Genomic DNA, 22,691 nt, shown 5'->3' on the forward strand with positions numbered 1-22,691 from the left:
AAGAGTAAGTATACTTCTCCCTTCTGACCACCAAACCCCTCAGGGAGATAGGTTCTGGGGAACAGAAAGAAGAAAGGGGAAAATGGATGGCAGGAGGACTCAAAGAAATTTTTTTAAAAAAATGAAAGAGATAGGAAGGGAGGGAGGGAGAAAATGGAAAATTTAAAAAAGGAGAGTGTGAGAGAAGGTGAGAGAGAGGAGGAACGGAAAAAAGGGGAGAAAAAGAGGAAGAGGAGGAAGGACAGAGATAGGAGTGAGAAAAAAGAAGGCAATGATATAGGGAAAAAAAAGACAAGAGGCAAAGAAAAGAAGAGAGAAGGGAAAGAAAAAAGAAAGTTAAAATAAGTTGGTTAGAGTGAGAGGCCTCCCACGGGGAGAGTGACAAGCAAGAGGGAGAGCCAGAAAGGGGTGGAAACAACAAAGCAGTTAAAAGAACAATAGAGGAGTGAGAACAAGGATTTACAGCAACAGGGAAGGTGAGAGGGACAAAACCTGGAAGTGAGAAGGATAATAAAGGGAGACACCAAGATAGGAAAAGAACTAATGAGAGAGTAGAGGGAATGGAGCTCAAAGGTGGTGAAAGGGGTTTGTTCCTGGTAAGGAGATGAACAGACACATGTGTCAACTGAAACTGGGGGACTTGGCAGACATGGCAAGGGAGATTGGGCCCTGGGATACAGGGGTGGCAAAAATATTCATTAAAAAGGGGAAACAAAATAAGAAAGAAAAGGAAAAGTACCACGTCTAAGCTAAAGCCTGAAGCTTTCATATTTTAGACATTTTATTAATTTAATTTATCAGATACTGATAATAAGAGTAAATTATGACAGTGGATCCTGTTGCATTAAATCGACCCAATAATAGTAAGAGGCTAGTTACCCTGGCCTCCCGAAACCAGAGAAGGATTACTAGAAATTTGATGAAGTTGACAATCTGAGCTTTTAGGGTGTCTTAGGAAGAGGGAGATGGGTTAGAGAAGCAGCGTGGCTTAGTGGAAAAGAGCACGGGCTTTGGAGTCAGAGGTCATGGGTTCAAATCCTGGATCCACCAATTGTCAGCTGTGTGATTTTGGGTAAGTCACTTAACTTCTCTGTGCCTCAGTTACCTCATCTGTAAAATGGGGATTAAGACTGTGAGCCCCCGTGGGACAACCTGATCACCTTGTAACCTCCCTAGCGCTTAGAACAGTGCTTTGCACATAGTAAGCGCTTAATAAATGCCATATTATTATTAGTAGTAGTAGTAGTATTATGACATCAGAGGAAGGGTGTGTGTCCAAGGGTGGTGATGAGTGTTCTAATGAAGAACAGTCTTACCAGTGCATCCAGGTACACATTGGTCCACTGGACTTGCTTGGCCTTGTCTCCAGCTAAAACCATTGGTCTTCCCAAAACATCTAAGTATTCCTGACAAAACAACCAAAATCCTTTATCATTCAACATGCATTTAATGTTGCATCCAAAATCAATGCCACAGAGAAAAAAACATTCCATAGTAAATCTGAAAAACCCCATGTGAGTTTGAGAGTTATTCAGAAAAATGAATGGACATTTCATTCCAAGACCAGAGCTCTTGGAAGGCAAACTTTCTACTGTGTTTTTAGCAAACACTATATGACTGTTACAATTTGGTGACATTTTCCCCCTCAGAATAATAGCGTTCATTCCCCTAAATAGTTGCAATATTCTCTTTCTGAGGTACTGACAGAGATAAGCAATTTTTTTCCCGGGAGGACTTGGGCATGTATGGTGGTGTGGGGGGGAGGGTGTGTGTTTGTAGTATTAGAGACATTCAAACTATTTGAATCTCTGTGATTTGGAAGGCGATGCAAGTAAAGCAGTCTGTACAGGCTATAGATTCAAATGCAGCTGCTGTTTCATTTCAGTGCATTTAACATTCAATGTCATATCGGCAAATTCAATGCTTATTTAATGGTTTTGTGTGATATTTTTCAAAACTTATGAGTATTCATTCATTGGCTGAGCCATTTTACTACCCATGGTGGTAGAAGTGGTGCCAGCTCATATTTCCTGATATAAGCAATATTGAATTGTTTCATCTGTACTCACCCATATGATATAAATAGATTTGTTTTATCAAAGGGCAATAGGAGAATGGAAGCCATTTTAGCTCATTTACTTCTTCAACAAATTTTCACTTCTTAACTTTTATTTGGCTCTTTCTAATCTCTCCCTTAGGGTCTTTGACCTGTTTATTATCTCTATGTTTGCAGTCTGCCTCAAATTACCCTTGGTACATTCTACTAAGTACAACAGCAATTATTTCTTTTTTCTGGTAGGTCAAGTTTCCTATCATCAGAACTCTCCTCCAGAAATGTTTCCTGAAACAGTGGTTTCTAACCAGTCTGCTCTGCCTCGACTGATGGGCGTTCAAACACATACTAATTTTCCAGATCATTCTAGGCCTAGATAAGCAATATGACCAGAATCATTCAGACATTCCAGACCAAAGTTGCTTGCTTTTTCCTTCATCTGAATGGAGCAGAATGGATTTTGAGAAAACTGTTTAGGGGTAGCAAACAGTACCAGGTTAGATAAGTACAAGGGAAAAATTAAAGGCAGCAATCTGGTGGATAGGTATACTACACTGGAGCTGGGTGACTGGTTCTTCTACAAATTGGGTGAGTCTTCTGGAACAAAACATCCTTCTGCAGGGAAAAAAGTCACAAATAATTGCAATTTCATGTTCAAGGCAAGTTGAAAAAATGGTGATTTTAAAAATTGAAAAATGCTCTTAAAATGTAAGATATTATAAAATGTGTGCTCTATTGCAACTTGATTCTCCTCTGTGTTGCTGGTTGAGTTAGTTCATGCTATATGGGATTGGATTGGACAAATATGTCAGAAACTAAAAGTTGATTGTCAATCCCTTCTCTTCAAGCAAGCTAAAGGTGACAATTTTCAGAATAAGGATAATGAGTTCACTAATTTTATTTCTGCAATTTGCTGTCCCATATCTAGACTGTAAGCCTGTTGTGGGCAGGGATTGTCTTTCTTTACTGAAATGTACTTTCCAAGCACTTAGTACAGTGCTCTGCACACGATAAGCACTTAATAAATACGATTGAATGAGTGAATCTTCTTCATACAGAGGTGAATTCAAACATCTTTTAAGAGACAACAAAATTTTTCTTTTTTTTTAATTTTTGAGTCCACATCAGCCAGTTTGAAATCATAATCCTACCTGGGTGTTGATTCTTATAGCTCCAATAGAAGGAATTTCATAATAATAGCCTAAAATACATAAAGATAAAACAATGTAATAAACTCTATTTTCCTGAATCCAACCAATATTAAAACTTTTTTTCCTGCCTTTTCCTAAACAGACCCTAATATTCTGACAAAGAATAGGTAAAAGTGTTGATCAATAAAAAATACATGGAGTTGTCTATGATCACTGATGCCATTAATAACTCTTTAACACAAGTCATAAAAAGGTTACACAAGCTGCTTACTTAGAGTGATGTACAAAACATTTTAATACCTTTATTCTACATGAGACTAGGGAACATAACAGTCAAGTCAAATGCATAGGCTTATAAGAAATTCTTAAAAGGTTAATTTATATTTGAATCACTGCATTTGAGTTAACTCGCTGATGACACAACCACCAAATAAATCCCACATGATGATAAATAATACATCAATTAAATCTAAGGAATCAGTAGTGTCATACTCCTCATTACTTTATCAAAACATTCCTGATAAAAATCGGTACTGTGCTCAAATGTTTGGACACTAAATTTAGAAGCAGTATGGCCTAGTGCCAATACCATGGGCCTGGGAGTCTGAGGACATGGGTTCTAATTCCAACTCCTCCACTTGGTAGCTGTGTGATCATGGGCAAGTCACTTAGATTCTCTGTTTCTCAGTCACCTCCTCTGTAAAATGGGGATTAAGACTGTGATCCCCATATGGCACAGGGACTGTGTCCAATCCAAATAACTTGTATCTACCCCAGCACTTAGTACAGTGCTTAGCACACAAGCACTCAATAAAAACCATAAAAGCATTATCTGCCTCGATCAAGTAAATAACAGTTAAAATAATAATTTGATGGATGAATCAATTAAGCTGCCAAGTTGGGGATTCTTTTATTTTAGTATTGTTATAGAGCAACAGCACTCATGATACTCATGATACAGTTCAATTATGAAACTTATATCCAATGACTGGAAATTAACCCAGAATAGGATCAAATTCAGTAGTTTCTATTTTCTTTAAATATTTAGAAACTTGTTTATTTACAACTAGACAACCTTTACATTTTCCATTGGGAGTTGGACTCCAGTATCCTCCAGCATGCTAGATTATTGCACAACCTTTCCCGTACCTTTATTTTTGCAAGCCATCCATTGGATAGGTCCTCTGTCATAGTTATGCTGACCAACTGAAAATGTGAATACACGTACCTAGGTGAACAAAAACATTGTTTTTTTTAAGGATTGAGTAGTAAGTGAAACTTTTTACTCAATTCACAAAGGGTGTGATATTTTTCCAAACATAAAAGATGGATAGATTGCACATTTAGAAAAGGTTGGGGCTACGGTACGATTATATTAAGGATAAAAGCCACAGAAATGCCAAGGTTTGAATTTTGAAGTCCATGTGGTCACTGTCCTTGCAACAAAGAACAAATCTAGCTGTACTCTAGAATCAATTAATCAATCAATCCATCGTATTTATTGAGCGCTTACTGTGTGCAGAGCACTGTACTAAGCGCTTGGGAAGTACAAGTTGGCAACATATAGAGACAGTCCCTACCCAGCAGTGGGCTCACAGTCTAAAAGAGTGGGCTCACAGTCTAAAAGTCTAGAAATCACACAGACAAAGTGCATGGCAATTCTGTTGCAAAGCACTCTGAACCTGGGAGTCTGCGTGGCTCAATGGAAAGAGCCTGGGCTTGGGAGTCAGAGGTCATGGGTTCAAATCCCGGCTCCGCCACTTGTCAGCTGTGTGACTTTGGGCAAGTCACTTCACTTCTCTGGGCCTCAGTTACCTCATCTGTAAAATGGAGATTGACTGTGAGCCCCCCGTGGGACAACCTGATCACTTTGTATCCTCCCCAGCGCTTAGAACAGTGCTTTGAACATAGTAAGCGCTTAATAAATGTCATTATTATCCAACTTGTACTTCCCAAGCGCTTAGTACAGTGCTCTGCACACAGTAAGCGCTCAATAAATATGATTGATGATGATGAATACATTGCACCCAGTGAATGCTCAGTAAATACTATTACAACTACTATATAATCAATCACAGATATCAGCTGGAGGCTCCTATTCCCAGGGACCTGAAAGGACAGTAACACATGTTCTCCATTTGACTCAGGGGGTGTCTACTTTAAGTGAAGACTTTGTAAGATTCTACAAAATATTCAAGTTGTTCTTGTCTCTAAAAATATGTGTTTTTCCAAGGATGTTAGCTGTATTGGTACATCACTCAACTTCTTTAGTTAGACTGGAATTAGTAGATTATCAAGGTGTACATTACCCAGATGTTAGTCACAAAGTATACTCAATTTTCTGGCGCTCTCAGTTGAATGGTTGTGTTTGTTTGTTTTCTTTTTTTTTTAATTCTGAAGTGTCCAAATCATTAAGGCTAAAGTATATGTTTATGTCTCGGTGTTAGCCATTTAGGTGAAGCCTTAAAGTTAATACAAATGTATTGTCAATATATGAGCAATAATCAATAATATTTATTGAGCGCTTACTGTGTGCAGGGCACTGTACTAAATATTTAGGAGAGTAAAGTATAACTGCGTTGGTAGACACTTTCTCTTCCCAGACGTTTACAGTCTAGAGGACGAGTTTAAAAGAAGAAAATGATCAGATCCTCCAGATAGTGCTAATAAAAGTAGAGATGAAATTAATTTTTAAAGATTACTATAAAAAAGCTCTAGTTGGTTATAGATGCTATTTATTTCTGTTATTATGACAATATCCCTCTAAGATAATAGCATGTTCTGCGTGTTTTTCTTTTATGTATCCTTTGGAGGAATTTAATACATCGTAAAACTAAAAATTCTGGATTATACATACACATGAAAATAATAAATTGCCTTAATAAAGAGATGCTATGCTAAATATGAAATCTATTATTGCTCAATGAATTTCCATGAAATAAAGGATCTTGGTCCTATAAGGAAGATAACTCCGTTTTCCTCAGAAAGTCCTAGACAATAGCATTTTCTCAACTTCTGTTAAAACAGCTGCACATCTAGTTGTACAAGTCATTCAAAGGCCAAGTTCGTTACAGCTTTTCACCTACATAACATGGTAAAAAATATTCTACTTTGGCTTTAACTACCCGGATATTTCAGGCTGAATGGATTCAGTGGGAATGAGATTTTGTACATCACATCCATTATGTGAGACAATATCATCTGTTCGTTTCTTTCTCATTTTGCAGTTTATTAAATATTTTATGGACTCAAATGGCATTAACGTTCTAGCATTCTCTAAAGGAAACATTTGAATACCTCCATATATAGTACATTTATAACATATTTACTATAATGTAGTACATAAATTATAACTCAATTTATAGGTCCAATTAGTCCCATGAATCACTCAAAACCGAATTGATTAGGGTCAGGAGAAACCTGACTATATTTTTAACTTGCTTTGTTCTCTCTACTCACTGGAGGTTCTCCAATACATTGGGAGCTTTAGGGGGGAAAATATATTTTCCTTCCCTCCCTCATTTCCTGCTCAAAGCAGGCTTATACCTGCTCCAAGTTTTTTTTTTGTCTCTTTATTTGCTTTGTTTTGTTTTGAGGGTGTTTGTTAAGTGCTTACTATGTGTCAGGCACTGTACCTAAGTGATGGGTGAGCTCCCCCCACCTTTTCCTCAGCTCCCCCTCCCCTCCCTTTGCTCTAACCCCCTCCCCACAGAACTTGTGTATATATGTATATACCTATATATGTATATATATATACGTCTCCCCCCTTCTGGACTGTAAGCCCTTTGTGGGCAGGGACTGTCTCTCTTTATTGCTGAATTGTACTTTCCAAGTGCTTAGTACAGAGCTCTGCACATAGTAGGTGCTCAATAAATATGATTGAATGAATGAATACAAGATAATCTGGTTGGACACAGTCAATGTCCCATTTGGGGCTCACAGTCTTGACCCCCCTTTTAGAGATGAGGTCACTAAAGCACTGAAAAGTTAAGTGACTTTCCCAAGGTCACACAGCAGACCAGTGTAGAGCCAGGATTAGAACACAGGTTCTTCTGACTTGAGGCCCATGCTCTACCCACTAGACAACACTGTTTTGTGGCTAATAACTCCCAGATGACATAATCTGCAGTCTGCTTCTCCCCAACTGGCCCCATTAAGAAGCATTACGGAGCATCTGATAGTGCCAGAGCAGCCTCATGGACTGCTCAATTCCTGAAAGCATCGCAGATGACAGTTTCATGGAAGGGATGTTTGTCACTGGACTTGTGCTGTCGAATGTGAGTAACCTACCTGCCACAATGGCTGCTGTAAAAGCTCTTTTCAGGGATTCTGTTTATTGTTGGAATGTACTCTCCCAAGTGCTTACTGCAGTGCTCGACACACAGTAAGTGCTCAATAAATATGACTGAATGAAGTACGGTTGAATGAATGAAAGGGCTGGCACAGTGGCATGCCAAAGCCAGCCTCTGCTGCAGCGTCTACAAATAGCTGTATATTTGTACAGGTTTTAGGGATAAGACAAATCTGAGCTCAGTTTTACAGACTGTCCGTGGATTTGCAGAGTGTTGGAGACTCTGGTGCTTGGCTCCAACACTTTGTGCCAACTTCTCCAATGCTTTGGGTGGCAGCTGTAGCAGCTGGCACAGCTACATGGATTTGCAGACAGTTGGAAACACCAGATTGGACCTAATGGAGTTTCAGCTGCAGGGGAAATCCACTGTTTTCACCTCTGACAGAACACCCCTTCCCCACTTCTCAAAGCACACTTCCTCCAAGAGGCCTTCCGACTATGCCCTCCCCTCTGCATCACGTATGCATTCAGATCTGTACCTCTTAAGCACTTAGTCACCCTACCTTCAGTCCCAAAGCACTTTACTTATATACCCTAACACTCTGCCATTTTCCCTGTTATTTGTTTTAATATCTGTTTCGTCCTCTGGACTATAAACTGCTTAGGAACTTGGATCATGTCTACAAACTCTACTGTATCATACTTTCCCAAGTGTCAATTACAGCCCTCAGCAAGTCCTCATAAATACCACTGATATCACCCCATGGCTCTTTTGACTGGCTCCCAACTGCATCCACAAGACTCGCAAGTCCCCAAGCAGGACTGAACAGATATCAAATTCCTATTTTTTTAATGGTATTTGTTAAGGTCTTACTGTCTGCCAGGAATTGTACTAAGTGCAGGGGTAGTTACAATCTAATCAGGTCCATGTCCCACAGGGGGCTCACTGTCTTAAATCCTCATTTTACAGATGAGGTAATTGAGGCACAGAGAAGTTAAGTGACTTGCCCCAGTGATGGAACCGGGGTTAGAACCCAGGTCTTTCTGACATCCAGGACCTTTCTCCATCCATTATAGAAGCAGCGTGGCTCAGTGGAAAGAGCCCGGGCTTGGGAGTCAGAGGTCATGAGTTCTAATCCCGGCTCCACCACTTACCAGCTGTGTGACTTTGGGCAAGTCACTTAACTTCTCTGTGCCTCAGTTACCTCATCTGGAAAATGGGGATGAAGACTGTGAGCCTTACGTGGGACAACCTGATTACCTTGTATCTCCCCCAGCGGTTAGAACAGTGCTTGGCACATAGTAAGCATTTAACAAATACCATCATTATTATTATTACCCATTAAGCCACCCTATATAATTCCTCTGACACACAACATGAAAAGTTGGCAAAGTTGCTCCCCGTGGTGCACACACACACAAACACACACTAAACTGTAAGCTCCTTGTGGGCAGGGGACATGTCTACCAACTCTGCTTTATTATTCTCTGTCAAGTGCTTAGTACAATGCTCTGCACACAGTAAGTACTCAGTAAATACAGTTGATTGATCGGTGAAGAGCATGCACCCACCTTATTAGATAGCCTTGCCACTGCCTCCTTTGATATACATTGTCCCTAAGGCAACTGGGCACAGTTTCCTCTGGGTGCTCAGCACAAGGACACATTATAAACCTCTCTTCCCATAACCCCCTCAAAAGCATCCCTCAAACTCTTTTGCAGAAAGGGCCACCCAGATCACAAAGTTATGATGTTGACCCCTTAAGGCTCAACAGAAAGTTAATAGTTTAATTATTTCCCTAATGATACTGCTTCTGGGAAATCCTTACAAACTGGCCTCATCTTTAAAGCAAGTCTTTGTCAGTGGATCATGTGGAGTCTTCGATATCATTTCTAACGCGGCACAAGTTAAACATTAACACTTTTCTATGGTATTTGTTTTTTCCTTATGGTATTTATTAAGCTCGTACTATGTGCAATGCACTGTTCTAAGCACGGGGTTTGATACAAAGTAATCAGGTTGGACACAGTCCCTGACCCACATGGGGCTAACAGTCTTAATCCCCATTTTCTAGATGAAGGAACTGAGGCATAGAGAACTTAAGTGATTTGCCCAAAGTCACAGAGCAGACAAGTGGCGGAGCTGGGAGTCGATCATAGGGACAGAAATGACAATTGTTATTTGCAATAAAATAGTCTCTTTCCTTTCCTTTATTATAATATTGGTAGCCTGGTGTTCCTACTCAAGCGTTCCACATCTTATTACTGCCACCTTGTGGAGCACTACATGTACTAGTTCTGAGACTACAGCCTCCTGAATCAATGTAGGCAAACACCATATCATCTGGAATTCCTTTCTAATGTTTTTTCACGGAAATACACCTTTACCCTGTCCCTATGAACTGTTTTGTCTTCACAAACTCTTTGAACAACAGAATGCAAGGGGGATCATTGCCTTGTGGTTTATACTGCCTTGGTAATCCACCAGACCCTGATGGATCTAGGATCCATCCTCGGTGACTCTAGGTTTGGGGTGGCTAGTCTAGGAATGGAGGTAGTTTGTTCATTCATTCATTCATTCATTCATTCATTCAATCATATTTACTGAGCACTTACTGCATGCAGAGCACTTCTGCAAAATAAACCAAGCATGGATGCCACATCTTTAACTCAGCAGTGAGCTGAAATCCTAAATAACAGCCCGATTTCTGTCTCCTAAGAAATGGTCTTATTGTATGACACCCCCCTTATGACTGGGCAGTCTTAGTTCATCAGGTCCTGTGACCTGTACACATAAGTGAGGAGCCAGTTTTTCATTTACACTTACCTATTTCTGCAGCATCATACTCTAACATGGACGGCCATTCGTTTAGCAACACCACAGAACAGTGCTTTGCACATAGTAAGCGCTTAACAAATACCATCATCATCATCATCCCCACCAGAGCACTTTTGCCCATATCGGTAATTTATTTCAATATCTGTCTCACCCTCTGGGTTGTCAGCCCCTTGAAGGCAGAGAACATGCCTACAAACTCTGTTGTATTGTACTCTCCCAGGTGCTTAGTGCCATGCTTTTCACACAGGAAGTGCTCAATGAATACCACTGAAACAACAAAAGTCATGTAGCCAGAGACATGACAAAGAGATAGAGATACAGAAAGAGAACTAGAGAGAGAAAAAAAAAGTAAGAGGTAAATCAAGAGATAGACATGTGGAGAGATGCTGAGATGGCTTTTGCACTCTGTATCGCCACAGAAGTGACGGCTGAAGGTAGAGCTCTTGTGGCTATAAGTCAATGCTATTGGGTTGCCAAACAAAAAGCAATGAAATATTTGACAGGGGGAGATTATTGTTTAGCACTATCTCACACTCATCAATTACTGTCCTACTACAGTTGGTGCAGTGCATTGCCACAAAAGAAGGTTGATGCTTGTTCAAGACTTTCTGCCTGGACCTATTTTTTTTTTTTCTTTCAATCAATGCCCAAACCAAAGGCAGTGAAGCTATTAACCCACTGTGGAGAAATGGGACAAAACCAAACCTTGGCTCAGGGGAAAGAGCACGGGCTTTGGAGTCAGAGGTCATGGGTTCAAATCCCGGTTCCACCAATTGTCAGCTGTGTGACTTCGGGCAAGTCACTTCACTTCTCTGTGCCTCAGTTCCCTCATCTGTCAACTGGGGATTAAGACTGTGAGCCCCCCGTGGGACAACCTGATCACCTTTTAACCCCCCCAGCGCTTAGAACTGTGCTTTGCACATAATAAGCACTTAATAAATGCTGTCATTATTATTCTACAAAGGAGAAAGCAAACACCACAACAACAATAAAAATGATAGAAAACGCTCATGCCGGCAAAGGATGGGGAAGCCCCAGAGGGAATAATAATAATAATAACAATAATAATAACTGTGGTATTTGTTAAGCTCTTACTGTGTGCAAGACACTGTACCAAGTGCTAGGGGGTTACAAGCAAATCAGTTTGGACACCGTTCCTGTCCCACGTGGGGCTCACAGTCTCAATCCCCATTTTACAGATGAGGCAACTGAGACCCAAAAAGTGAAGTGACTTATCCAAGGTCACAGAGCAGACAAGAAGCAGAGTCAGGATTCGAACCCACTGACCTTCTGACTCCCAGGCCCGGGCTCTATCCACTATGCCTGAGAAGCAGTGTGGCCTAGTGGATAGAACAGAGGCCTGGGAGTTAGAAGGACCTGGCGCCATCATTTGTCTGCTGTGTGACCTTGGGCAAGTCACTTCACCTTTCTGCGCTTCAGCTACCTCATCAGTAAAATGGGGATTAAGACTGTGAATCCCATGTGGGACAGGGACTGTGTCTAACCTGATTAGTTTATATAATAATAATGATGGCATTTGATAAGCACTTACTATGTGGAAAGCACTGTTCTAAGCGCTGGGGAGGATACAAGGTGATCAGATTGTGCCACGTGGGGCTCACAGTCTTCATCCCCATTTTACAGATGAGGTAACTGAGGCACAGAGAAGTTAAGTGACTTGCCCAAAGTCACACAGCTGACAATTGGCAGAGCTGGGATTTGAACCAATGACCTCAGACTCCCAAGCCTGTACTCTTTCCATTGAGTCACACTGCTTCTCTGTTTATATCTATCCCAGTGTTTAGAACAGTGCTTGACACACAGTCAGCACTTAAATACTATTATTATTATTATTAGCTTTGTAGCCATACACTTAAGTCTTGTCTGAATCCCTGCTGCTAATTGCCACTGGGCTGGGGCTAAGGATGAGAAAAAGCAAAAGCAAAGCAACAAGCTAAAACATCTATAAACAAGGCAGTGTCACAAAGGATGTGCACCCTCTGGCCAGAATCATCCAGCTCACATTAGCCTTTTCAGTCCCACTCTCATACCTAGGCAAATGTTTCTGTCACTGTGACATTTCTGCATACAGAGGTTGACAAGATAGGAAGAGTAAAGGTAGCCTGTCCGAAAGCATAGATGAGATCACTTGGACCAACAAGTTTTAAAGAGGTATAGCTCGAGGAGTTGCAGCAGATCTGGGATGGGGAATTCCAAACATCGGCTGCCATGTGACTAATGGACACTGTGGATAGTAGACAACTGAGTGGGAGCCAGGAGAGTAGCCAGAGAGCTCTGAGACAGAAATGAAAAGCCCCCACATACAAGTTCTCTTACTGCTCCACATACTGAGGCAGGTAACACTTACAGACAACTTTAACCCAATCGCTTGTATGCCTACTTGTTTCACAAGTTTCCCTAGAAATGCTCACCTTGGGAAGGGACAGACTTAACCTTAGGGGATAAATAGATCTTCTTTCACTCTTTTTGTGTCTCCAGACTTAGAATAAGTCCTATGCAGTGCTGGTAGTCTAAGCTACCGCATATTTTTTCAAGAAATTTGATTCAAGCATAATGTTGAACTACAGAGGTCCACGATTCGTGCCTTCAGGCATTCCTAAAACACAATAAAATTCTTCCTACAATATTGGTGATTTAAGTGTGAAGTAAATATTAAAACAGTGATTTAAGGCTTAATATTTCAAGCCCTGCCTGCTTTATCTGGGGAAGGTGTTTGGTGAAAAGGGAAATCAACTCAGCTTTTGGAAAATATGAGCCCATTAATGCCTTTATCTTATGGTTTTCTACTCTCGCTGTTTCAGTTCCTCTAATGAGAAGTGCTTGTTTGCAATGAAATGTTTTCTAAGGCCACTGGGTCAGAGTGAAAATAATAATAACAATAATAAAAGAAATGCCAAGAGAATGGCTCATTTCCCGACAGAATTAAGTTACTGGAAGTTTTCACCTCTGCAATTATCAGTTCCAGATAGTTCAAGTTTAATTTTCCAGTAGGCAAAATTCCAAAGAGCAATGCAAATATGACTGAAGAAAGCAAGGCAGCAAAAATGGAAATCAAAATCATAAATACCAACATGTGTGAGTGAAAAATGACACGAGGGATTAGCCTTATTACTTTACTGGGTGGCTATTTATTTTGTAAAATATAGGAGTGGATTTAGTGCTGATGGCATTGAGCCTTCACCACTATTGTTTTTCCCCAGATATGCAGGGGAAGGAGGTTGTAATTGTTTCCCCATATCCACCTGGATGCAAATCTATAAGACCCTTGTTAGAGGGTTAGTAGCCCAATTTAACTGTGCTGCCACTTTATACAAAGATTTCGAGGGAAGAAAATCCTCTCTGAGCTTTTATTTCCCTTCTAATTTACTCTCCAGGGCCTAAGGGGGGCAGCTGAACTTGGTAACGTCTCACAGGCTGAACTGATTCTCCACCTATAAACATAGACAATTAGAAGGGGCTTATTCCAGACATCCAGGGAATCATGGGAACAGGCAGCAGCAGCAGAAATGAAATGCTGGGAAAGAGGAGGCAAGAGAAACACTAGATCACAGCCAGGGGAAGTAGTGCTTCCTAGTGGATAGAGCATGGGCCTGGGAGGACCTGGGTTCTAATCCCTGCTCCACCACTTGTCTGCTCTGTGACATTAGGTAGGCTTAAGTTTTCCGTACGCCAGTTCCCTCATTTGTAAAATGGAGATTAAGACTGCAAGCCCTATGTGGGACAGGAACTGTGACCAACCTGATTATCTTGTATCTACCTCAGCACGTAGAACAGTACCTGGCACATAGCAAGCACTTAACAAATACCATTATCATTATTATTATTATTATTGTTCTTATTATTTTTTTTTCTGCTGGCTTTCCATGGTGTGCTGAGGTGGCCTAAGTGGGAATGTGGCCATCCTCATAAGGCTTCTTATGTATATACCTGTAATTTATTTATTTGTATTGATGTCTGACTCTCTCACCCATCTAGACAGTAAGCTCATTGTGGGCAGGGACTGTGTCTGTTTATTGTTGTACTGTACTCTCCCAAGTGCTTAGTACAGTGCTCTGCACACAATAAGTGCTCAATAAATATGACTGAATGAAAAAATGCATGAATCAATGAATGGAGTGGCCAAAATAGTACACTAAGACTCCTGTGTGGTGATACTGTTTATCTGTATGATGCTGCCATGTGTGAAGATGCAACAGGGAAAGTAGTAGTTTGTCTTAGAACATGTTTTCTAACCCGCCACAACATTAATCAACCATAAATATCAGTAGTGTGGCCTAGTGGAAAAAGCATAGGCCTGGGAGTCAGAGGACTCGAGTTCTAATCTTAGCTCCACCACTTTCTTGCTGTGTGATCTTGGATAAGTCACTTTAACTTCTCTGTGCCTCAGTTTCCTCAGCTGTAAAATGGGGATTCAATACCTCTTTGACCTCCTACTTAGACTCTAAGCCCCATGTGGGACGGGACTGTGTCTGAGCATATCTTGTATCAACTCCAGCCCTTAGTACAGTGTTTGGCATATAGTAAGCACTTAAATAAGCTTCATGTGGGCTCTATGGCACACACCATCTATTACTCCAGTATAGTGTTTAGCACACTCTGGGTTTCCCAATCAATATTAAACTGATCATCCAGCCAAAGAACTTTGGAATAGGACCAATTTGTAGTCACTTAGATGAATTTCCTTGATACATACAAATAACGGAAAGGATTCAAATTTCTCCTAAAGGGAGTTTAATCAGCTTTTATATCACAGTAACATTATAAATGAATAGCAATGCACTGAGCTCACTTTTTGACCTTTAAGTGGAGAATTTCACATCTCTGTTTCCAGGATAGCAATGTATGGAAACATTTATTATAGAATCGGCCATTTCATTGGAATCAATTACAATAAATTGCCTCCACCTCCTAAAACAGTAGGGGAAAGGTTTTCTGGTTTTCTCTCTGCATATATTTACAGTACTTCTCAAAACAGAGATAAGCTCCTGGCACATTGTATTTACAAACAATATGCAACATTGACATTCATCCAGAAGCATCTTCAGCTGTGGGAAGACAGCTTTGGAGAGGTCAGTAAACAAGCATAACAGTGATTTATTTCAGATGTCCTTCTTGGCTAATTCAAAATATTTCACTGTCACTGACATTAAAAATAGTCATTAAAGGGATGGAGTATCCTAATTAGAAAAACATCCCCCACACTGTTTAATGTATATTCCTGTCTAGTCCATTTTTATACTATAAAAAAATTAAATGGAAAGTTTGCCAAATATATTGCTTCACTTTATACATATACATATAGCAATTATTTATTAGAGGGGAAAAAGATGGAACTCTATTTTAACATTTTTTTTTACAAAAAACCTTAACTACTCCACACATATATAAGATTCAGGTATCTATGCATAAAATTGATGACCTCCTTCACAAACTATTTCCATGATCACCCTTTTAATAATAGTAATGAGATAGTTCAGAGATATTCTTTTTTTCACTACATAGAGAGGAATTAATTTGCAATGACCTGCATTGGGTTGATTTGCCATATTTACATATCCCTGATGTTTAGTCATTTTAGTTTTGTATATTCTATAGTAGGTTTATGGTAAATTTATGTTATCGGTATTTGTCAATGCTATAAAAAGAAAGCTTTGCTTTTCTTGGTGACAATCTCAACACACCCAGAGATCTTTACCAACATGATTTCATTAATCAGCAAAAGCTATATGGAGAAAAGGGAGAACCAGCAGAGTGAATTGATGCCTTTCCAGATTCTACGGACATGTCCAGTTACTATTCCTACAAAAATCCTGTTGATGAATTATCCATTTTCCTTATTTCTAGCTCCAGAATTTCCCCTAGGTCTAGTTTATTTAAACACATACTCCTTCTTAATGTGGAGTGGATTTGGTGAACCACCCCCATATGACATTTTCCAAAGAACTCAGGGCCTGAAAGGATATAAATGGGACATGCTGCATTAGCTACATTTGTTGGGCTGTTTTAAAAGACAAATAATGTAAGTTAAAGAGAATTATGAGATAGTTCAATGTTATGCATTTTTCCCATGACATCATGTTGAAGAGTCATAGAAAGAGCCAATGTTTCCCGGATTTACCATTCCTACTCAAAACCGTTATAAATCAATTATATTTTGCTCCATAATTTACAAACATACACACACACACACATAATGTTACAAGATTCCAATTTATGTTTACTGTAGACAGAGTTCACTGTCACCTGTCTTTTAGGTTTGGCAGGTACTAATGGTATATTTGTCTGTGTATTTTCCAGCTTTGTTTGTTTGTTTTCGGTCTTTACTGTAGAATGCATTGCTCAACTTGTATTTCAGCTACAAACATGTCCTACATCTACTGGTTAACCTTTTCTTATATTCCATTTTGTTCAAGAAAAATGTATCAAAGTTTGCTTTCCTGAATTTTTGCAGTTCTTTTTCATTTCTTGATTCAGTTTTGCCTCTAAGAATAATAATAACAATGGTATTTGTTAAGTGCTTAACTATGTGTCAGGCACTGTACTGAGCACTGGGGTGGATGCAAGCATATTGGGTTGGACACAGTCCCTGTTCCACATGGGGCTCACAGTCTCAATCCCCATTTTACAGATAAGGGAACTGAGGCCCAGAGAAGTGAAGTGACTTGCCCAAAGTCACACAGCAGACAAGTGGCGGGGCCAGGATTAGAACCCATGACCTTCTGACTCCCAGGCCCATGCTCTATTCACTATGCCATGCTGCTTCTACAATGAAGAATGGTGGCAAATGTGCCATGCATAATCTTGCTCCTATATAACTTAATAGGTTTTTATCAAGTCAAAATAGAGTCAGACAAATTTGTGCTTACATATTTTAAGTATACTGCCACATACTAGGAATTCTCCTTCATGTTAGGCCCAGTATTAATTAGCTGGATTCAGTGATATAGCTCACCTCATCATTATTACTAATTCTTGTTCACAAGGCAGTAGCCCTTATGAAATGGAAGTCTTGCAGATCCTGCTCAACAAATACAATTGAATGAATGAATGAGACAAATATTTTCTAATTTGAACCGACTGTCAGAAGAGAAACACTGACTTAATGGCATCCAAATACAGGGTGAAGTGTACTAATTCTCAGAGTAATCAGTTCTAAGACTCTAACTCTTCCCACACAAATTAAAGTGTTTACCTTGATTTTAGCACCATGTCAATAAAATCTCATCATTAGTTTCCTAGCCCATGGCCTTGATTCATCATTTTTACCTGTCTCTGACATTTTAAATCAATCATTTTAAATGTTATCTGAACCATAATTTGAAAGAAAATAAAAGTATTAAATAGACTGACCTATGCCAAAAAAAGGTAATATGATAAAGTTTTGACTTGGTGAACAGTTTTGAATGACAGCTAAAAAACACATTTTGACAGATCTCTTAAAATTTGAACATGATCTCTGTTCCTCATGGGCTTGCAATACCAGTATCAGTACAATACAGACTGGTAGAAAAATGCAGAATATGTTTCTGTTTGAAGGAATGCAAACATTCCCCAGGTATCTTAGCAAAGCATGTGTTACACCAAAGCCACCTTTAAAGATTACGTTTAAGCAATTGAGTAGATCGTTTGTAAGATTAATTTTCAACTATTTAAAAATTCTCTGAATGAATGAACCAATTACTGGCAAAAGTATTAACTCTGCAGCTGCACAGGATTCTGAGTTTCTCACTGATGAGGCTTATGACTCATGAAAGAATTTGAATTAGCATTCAGACGAAATGTGCCAAATAGTTTTTTCATTAGAACAGTACACAAGAGTAAAAGAATCATACTAAAATTTGAAAGGGAGGCCATGAACATCAGATACAGACAGACTTTATAAATTCTGGTACAAATGATTGTTTCAGTTTTAAAGTGAACAGCTTACAAGTGATTATATTTATAATTATAAATTGTAGCTAGGAAGAAGTAAGAGAGTATATACAATTTGTACCTAAGTGCTGCAGAAATCTGCAAGTAGGTCAAGAATTTAGGTGTCATGCAAGTGCAGGAATAGCATATGGGGGAAACAAAAGGTGGAATAATTAAAAATTATCAGGCTTGGACGTTTGGAAAAGAGGGATTTCTGAAGGGCTTTGAAGATGGAAAGAGCTGTTTTTGCCAGATATGAGAGTTCCAGGAAGGAGGGAGAGTTGCAAGAGATCACTGGTTAAAGAGATGAGAATGAGGAGCAGTATGTAGGTTGGTTTGAAAGGTACAAAGAGTTTGAGCTGGGGTGTTATTATTATTAGCATTATTATTATTACTGTTATGACATTGTTATGGTATGTGTAGTGGGAGAAGAATGGTCAAATAAAGGAAGAGAGCTGACTGCTTTAAAGCCAATGGTCAGGAGACACGGCTTGATGCCGAGATGAATAGTTACCCATTTGAGAATTTTGAAAAGCATGGAGATTTGTGCAGAATAACATTCTAGAAAATGATCCGGGCAGCAGAATGAAGTATGGACTGCAGAGAGCAGACTCTGAAGGCCAGGATACCAGTAAGGAAGCTGATGCAATAATCAAACTTGGGATATGGCAAGGGTCTGGAACCGGTGTGGTGGCCTTTTGGATGGAGAAGGAGGGGCCGTCCAGATAAGTATTATTCAGTCTTCCAAAATGAACATGCTCTAGAGGAACCTAGATTGGTATCACCGACTCCAGCAGATACAGGAGGGGCCTTTGATGGCTGACATTATCAGAGATCGACCAGTTAATTATAGCTTCCCTGGGACAGTGAGCTCCTTGCTGGTAGGGATCATGTCAATCAGCTCTATTGCATTGTGCTTCCCCCAAGTGCTCAATACAGTCCCCTACACATGGTAGGCACTCAGTAAATAACATGGATTGATCGATAAGCTCCAAAGGGCTATGGTACACTTTCTCAAATGCTTAATACAGCACTCTCCACAAAGTAGGTGTTCAGAAAATATTAATGATTAATAATCAAATTAAAACACATACACACACACAAACACAAACACACACATCTGACAATTGGGCTCCTTATTGTCCCAGAATGGAGAGTGGAAGAATTGGGCTCTTTTAGGGCTCCTGCATTTCAATTCTTCTCTCTCAGTTTCCAAAACCCTACCTTCACTTGTTGAGAACTGGAACAGGTACAATTGTGTTCAAATACACACATAACTTGAATTTAAGTGGAGGCAGGCTTTGCTTTTTTTGGATGTTCATAATATTCAAATAATTCAGGCCAAAGTGTCATTTCAGGCCTCAGTTACCTGGACAATTTAGGACAATTCTGGACGATTTTCAATCTATTTTATAAATACGCTAGCTCTGAGCAGCTCCATGAGATGGGTGGGGGGAAATGATCCCATGGCCCTGGCACTTAGGTTGTGAAGCTAATGGCTTTATTGCTTTGGTGGCAGCATGGGCTTCCACATCCAGTCCTCCCACCCCTTCAAATCCTCGTTGATGGAAAAGGCCGAGCAATGAAATCATGACATTGGTCCTATTGGCTGACTCCAGCCAGTAGGTTAGGGGCATTCTGGTCCTAGAAGGGTTCCTGCAGACCTCAGGAATAATAATAATTGTGGTATTGGTTAAGCGCTTACTATTTGCCAAGCACTAGTCCAATCTCTAGAGCAGATACAAGGTAATCAGGTTCGACAAAGTCCCTGTCCCACATGGGGCTTACAGTCTTAATCCCCATTTTACAGATGAGGTCACTGAGGCACAGATAAGTTAAATGACTTGCCAAGGTCACTCAGCAGACATATGGCAGAGCCAGGATTAGAACCCACGTCCTCTGACTCCCAGTTCCATGCTCTTTCTTCTATACCATGCTGTTTCCCTCAGGAGGCTCTGCAGTGGGGCCAGAGGTTCCATTCAGCCTTGGAACCATGAGCCATAATCAGTCCCCTCAAAGCCATTTCAACTTAAACTCTGCTCTATGTTTTTGGCCCCAAGTACCTCCCCCAGACTGAGTAACACTTTCAATCCAATGATAGAAATACCTTTATCAATGTAAGATGTGACTTACTTTTTTGTCTTGGTTATATTTCTTAAATATCTCCTGAGCTCTTTCTTCTCCGCCATCCGTAAACAACATGATGATCTTATTACAGTTGGCTCTGGAAACATTGTACTGAAAAATAGAGGGGAAAAAAAATGTTCACTATTGGATTGGAGATGTATAAATAATTGTGGATCTAAATAAAAGTTGGTTGTTAATGCAAGGTATCATTTTTTGCCTGCTTTCATTAGTAATCATAATTATGATATCTTTTAAATACTTACTATATGCCAAGCACTGCATTGTGTGCTGTGGTAAGCACAGTACAATCTGATCTGACATGTTCCCTGTCCCATAAACCTAACTTATAAGACAATAAACTACTCAAGAACTTGGTCACATCTTGTACTTTTATTCTAATTCTGTCCAGAGTTGAGGACAGTGTTGCACGTTGTCTCAATAAAATCTACTGGCAGGTCTTTCACTAAAACCATCATGCTTCTTTAGATCTATTGCATTTCCCATTCAATCCCCATATTGAAAACAGGATGCCAAGCTTTGCAAATGACTCATTTTCAGCATCAAGGATGAAAAAGAACATTTTAAATTGCTGGATCTAAATTATGAGACCTGCCTCACAGAGGGCAGCTTCTTTTAAGCCAGTTGTGCTTATCAATCAATCAACTGTCTTTATTGAGTGCTTACTATGCACTATGCACTGTACTAAGTGCTTGGGAGAGTACAGTGTAGCAGAGGTGGTAAACACGTTCTCAGCCCACAAAGAGTTTACAGTCTAGATTAGAATAAGAGTAGGCTTGGGCACATAAATAGACAAAAAACAGGTCTTACAGGTCTTTGTAGAGAACAGAAAACTAATTAGCAATTTTTTAAAATCACAAATTACATATTTTTTAAAATGAAGCTCATAAGTGCTGACTCTACCCATTCCATGTGAAACAGAATTTCAATTCTTAATCTATAATGACTTGTTCTAGTCTACCAGCCAAGTTGGAAATTCAGGCTGAACCCCTCTCGCTCTCCCCGGCCATGACCTGGATTGTCAACTGGTTTGCTTACCTGTGCTTAGTGCAGTGTTCTGCACAGAGTAAGTGCTCAATAAATATGATAATTGACTGATTCCAGCAAGCCTTCTGGAAAATCACTGGTGCACTTTATCTGGGACATACCAGCCCCATAAGCAAACAACTGATAAAATTTTTTTTAAAACATGTATCAACCCATTTACATATGTTGGACACAACCACTAAAATGTGCTTTTCACACTTTAAAAGGATAATTAGTAGAGTTCTCCTTTATGTTGAAATATAACACTGCTGATGATGAAATTCTGTCCAAGAGTTTGAGTATAACTGAGATAAATTCCTTGCGTAATTGCCGAACTATTTTTACAAATAACGTGTGGTGATGGCAATTATGTAGGCTGAATTCTCAGTGCATGAAGGGAAAACACAGCCCATTACAATACAAAATCATTTAAATCTTCATTAGCCTAAGGAGGCACAATAATTGGAAATACATTTAAAATAACCAATGGCAAAATCTAAACAATAATAGGACCATCAGTGAGTTAGTTCATCCAGCCACAAGGAGAGGGAAGTGAAAAATTTGAGGCTATTTTCTGCTTTTTCCCAAAATAGCCAAATAATCAAGACAAAGGTGTTTAGTCAACTTGTATTTTACAGGTAATTTCCTAATTTCTCCACTTCACATTGATACAGTATAGTTGAGAAGAACTTGATTTCTAAATAGTAAAATATTATAGGAATATCATTTAGGAACTGCTATGCTAAGTGTTTCTGTGAAGCATTTCAGAAATTGCTACTTGCAAAATTAATTCAAATTGATGTCTAAAGGTGGTCCGCGGGGATCACTGTTAAGACCAAATCTATATAGCATATTCTCTGATGATCTGGAAGTGAATATGCTACCTTATTTGAAAAAATGTTGTCTCAATAAGGAGACAAGGAAGTGAGGCACAGCATACCCGATATAAAAATAATCAGAAGGAACAACATAATGAGATTGAAAGATGACAAGCCATCACAACTGGAGGGATATTTCCAAACAATGCTATTCCACAGGCAGGAGAAACAGAGGAAACAGGAAATATGAGGAGGAAGGCCTAGGGAATAGCAGATAACACATTAGAGAAGAGTTTGACAGTGTAGCAAGGGCATCCTAAAGCACCAGTATGATTTGGATTGTACTTGCAAATTCAGAACCTAATGAATCTGGGAGTTAATACCCTCTCTCCCATGAGCCTGCCTTCAAAATTCAATATTCAATTTTGGGCAACTC

At 39.6% G+C, this 22,691-nt stretch overlaps 1 protein-coding gene across 4 annotated transcripts in view; it reads right to left on the reverse strand.

The window, feature by feature from the left end:
• CACNA2D1 (calcium voltage-gated channel auxiliary subunit alpha2delta 1) overlaps positions 1-22,691 on the reverse strand; it is a 441,193-nt gene that overhangs the window by 80,974 nt on the left and 337,528 nt on the right. For all 4 annotated transcript variants that reach the window (XM_038740942.1, XM_038740940.1, XM_038740941.1 and 1 more), the window contains exons 12-15: positions 20,400-20,504; positions 4,354-4,432; positions 3,205-3,254; positions 1,317-1,406 (exon numbers count right to left, since the gene is read on the reverse strand). In XM_038740942.1, the coding sequence (XP_038596870.1) occupies positions 1,317-1,406; positions 3,205-3,254; positions 4,354-4,432; positions 20,400-20,504 (324 nt within the window). The remainder of the gene's footprint in view (positions 1-1,316; positions 1,407-3,204; positions 3,255-4,353; positions 4,433-20,399; positions 20,505-22,691) is intronic.

Source organism: Tachyglossus aculeatus, assembly GCF_015852505.1.
Source record: "Tachyglossus aculeatus isolate mTacAcu1 chromosome 12 unlocalized genomic scaffold, mTacAcu1.pri SUPER_6_unloc_1, whole genome shotgun sequence".
In the NCBI taxonomy this organism is placed as follows: domain Eukaryota; kingdom Metazoa; phylum Chordata; class Mammalia; order Monotremata; family Tachyglossidae; genus Tachyglossus; species Tachyglossus aculeatus.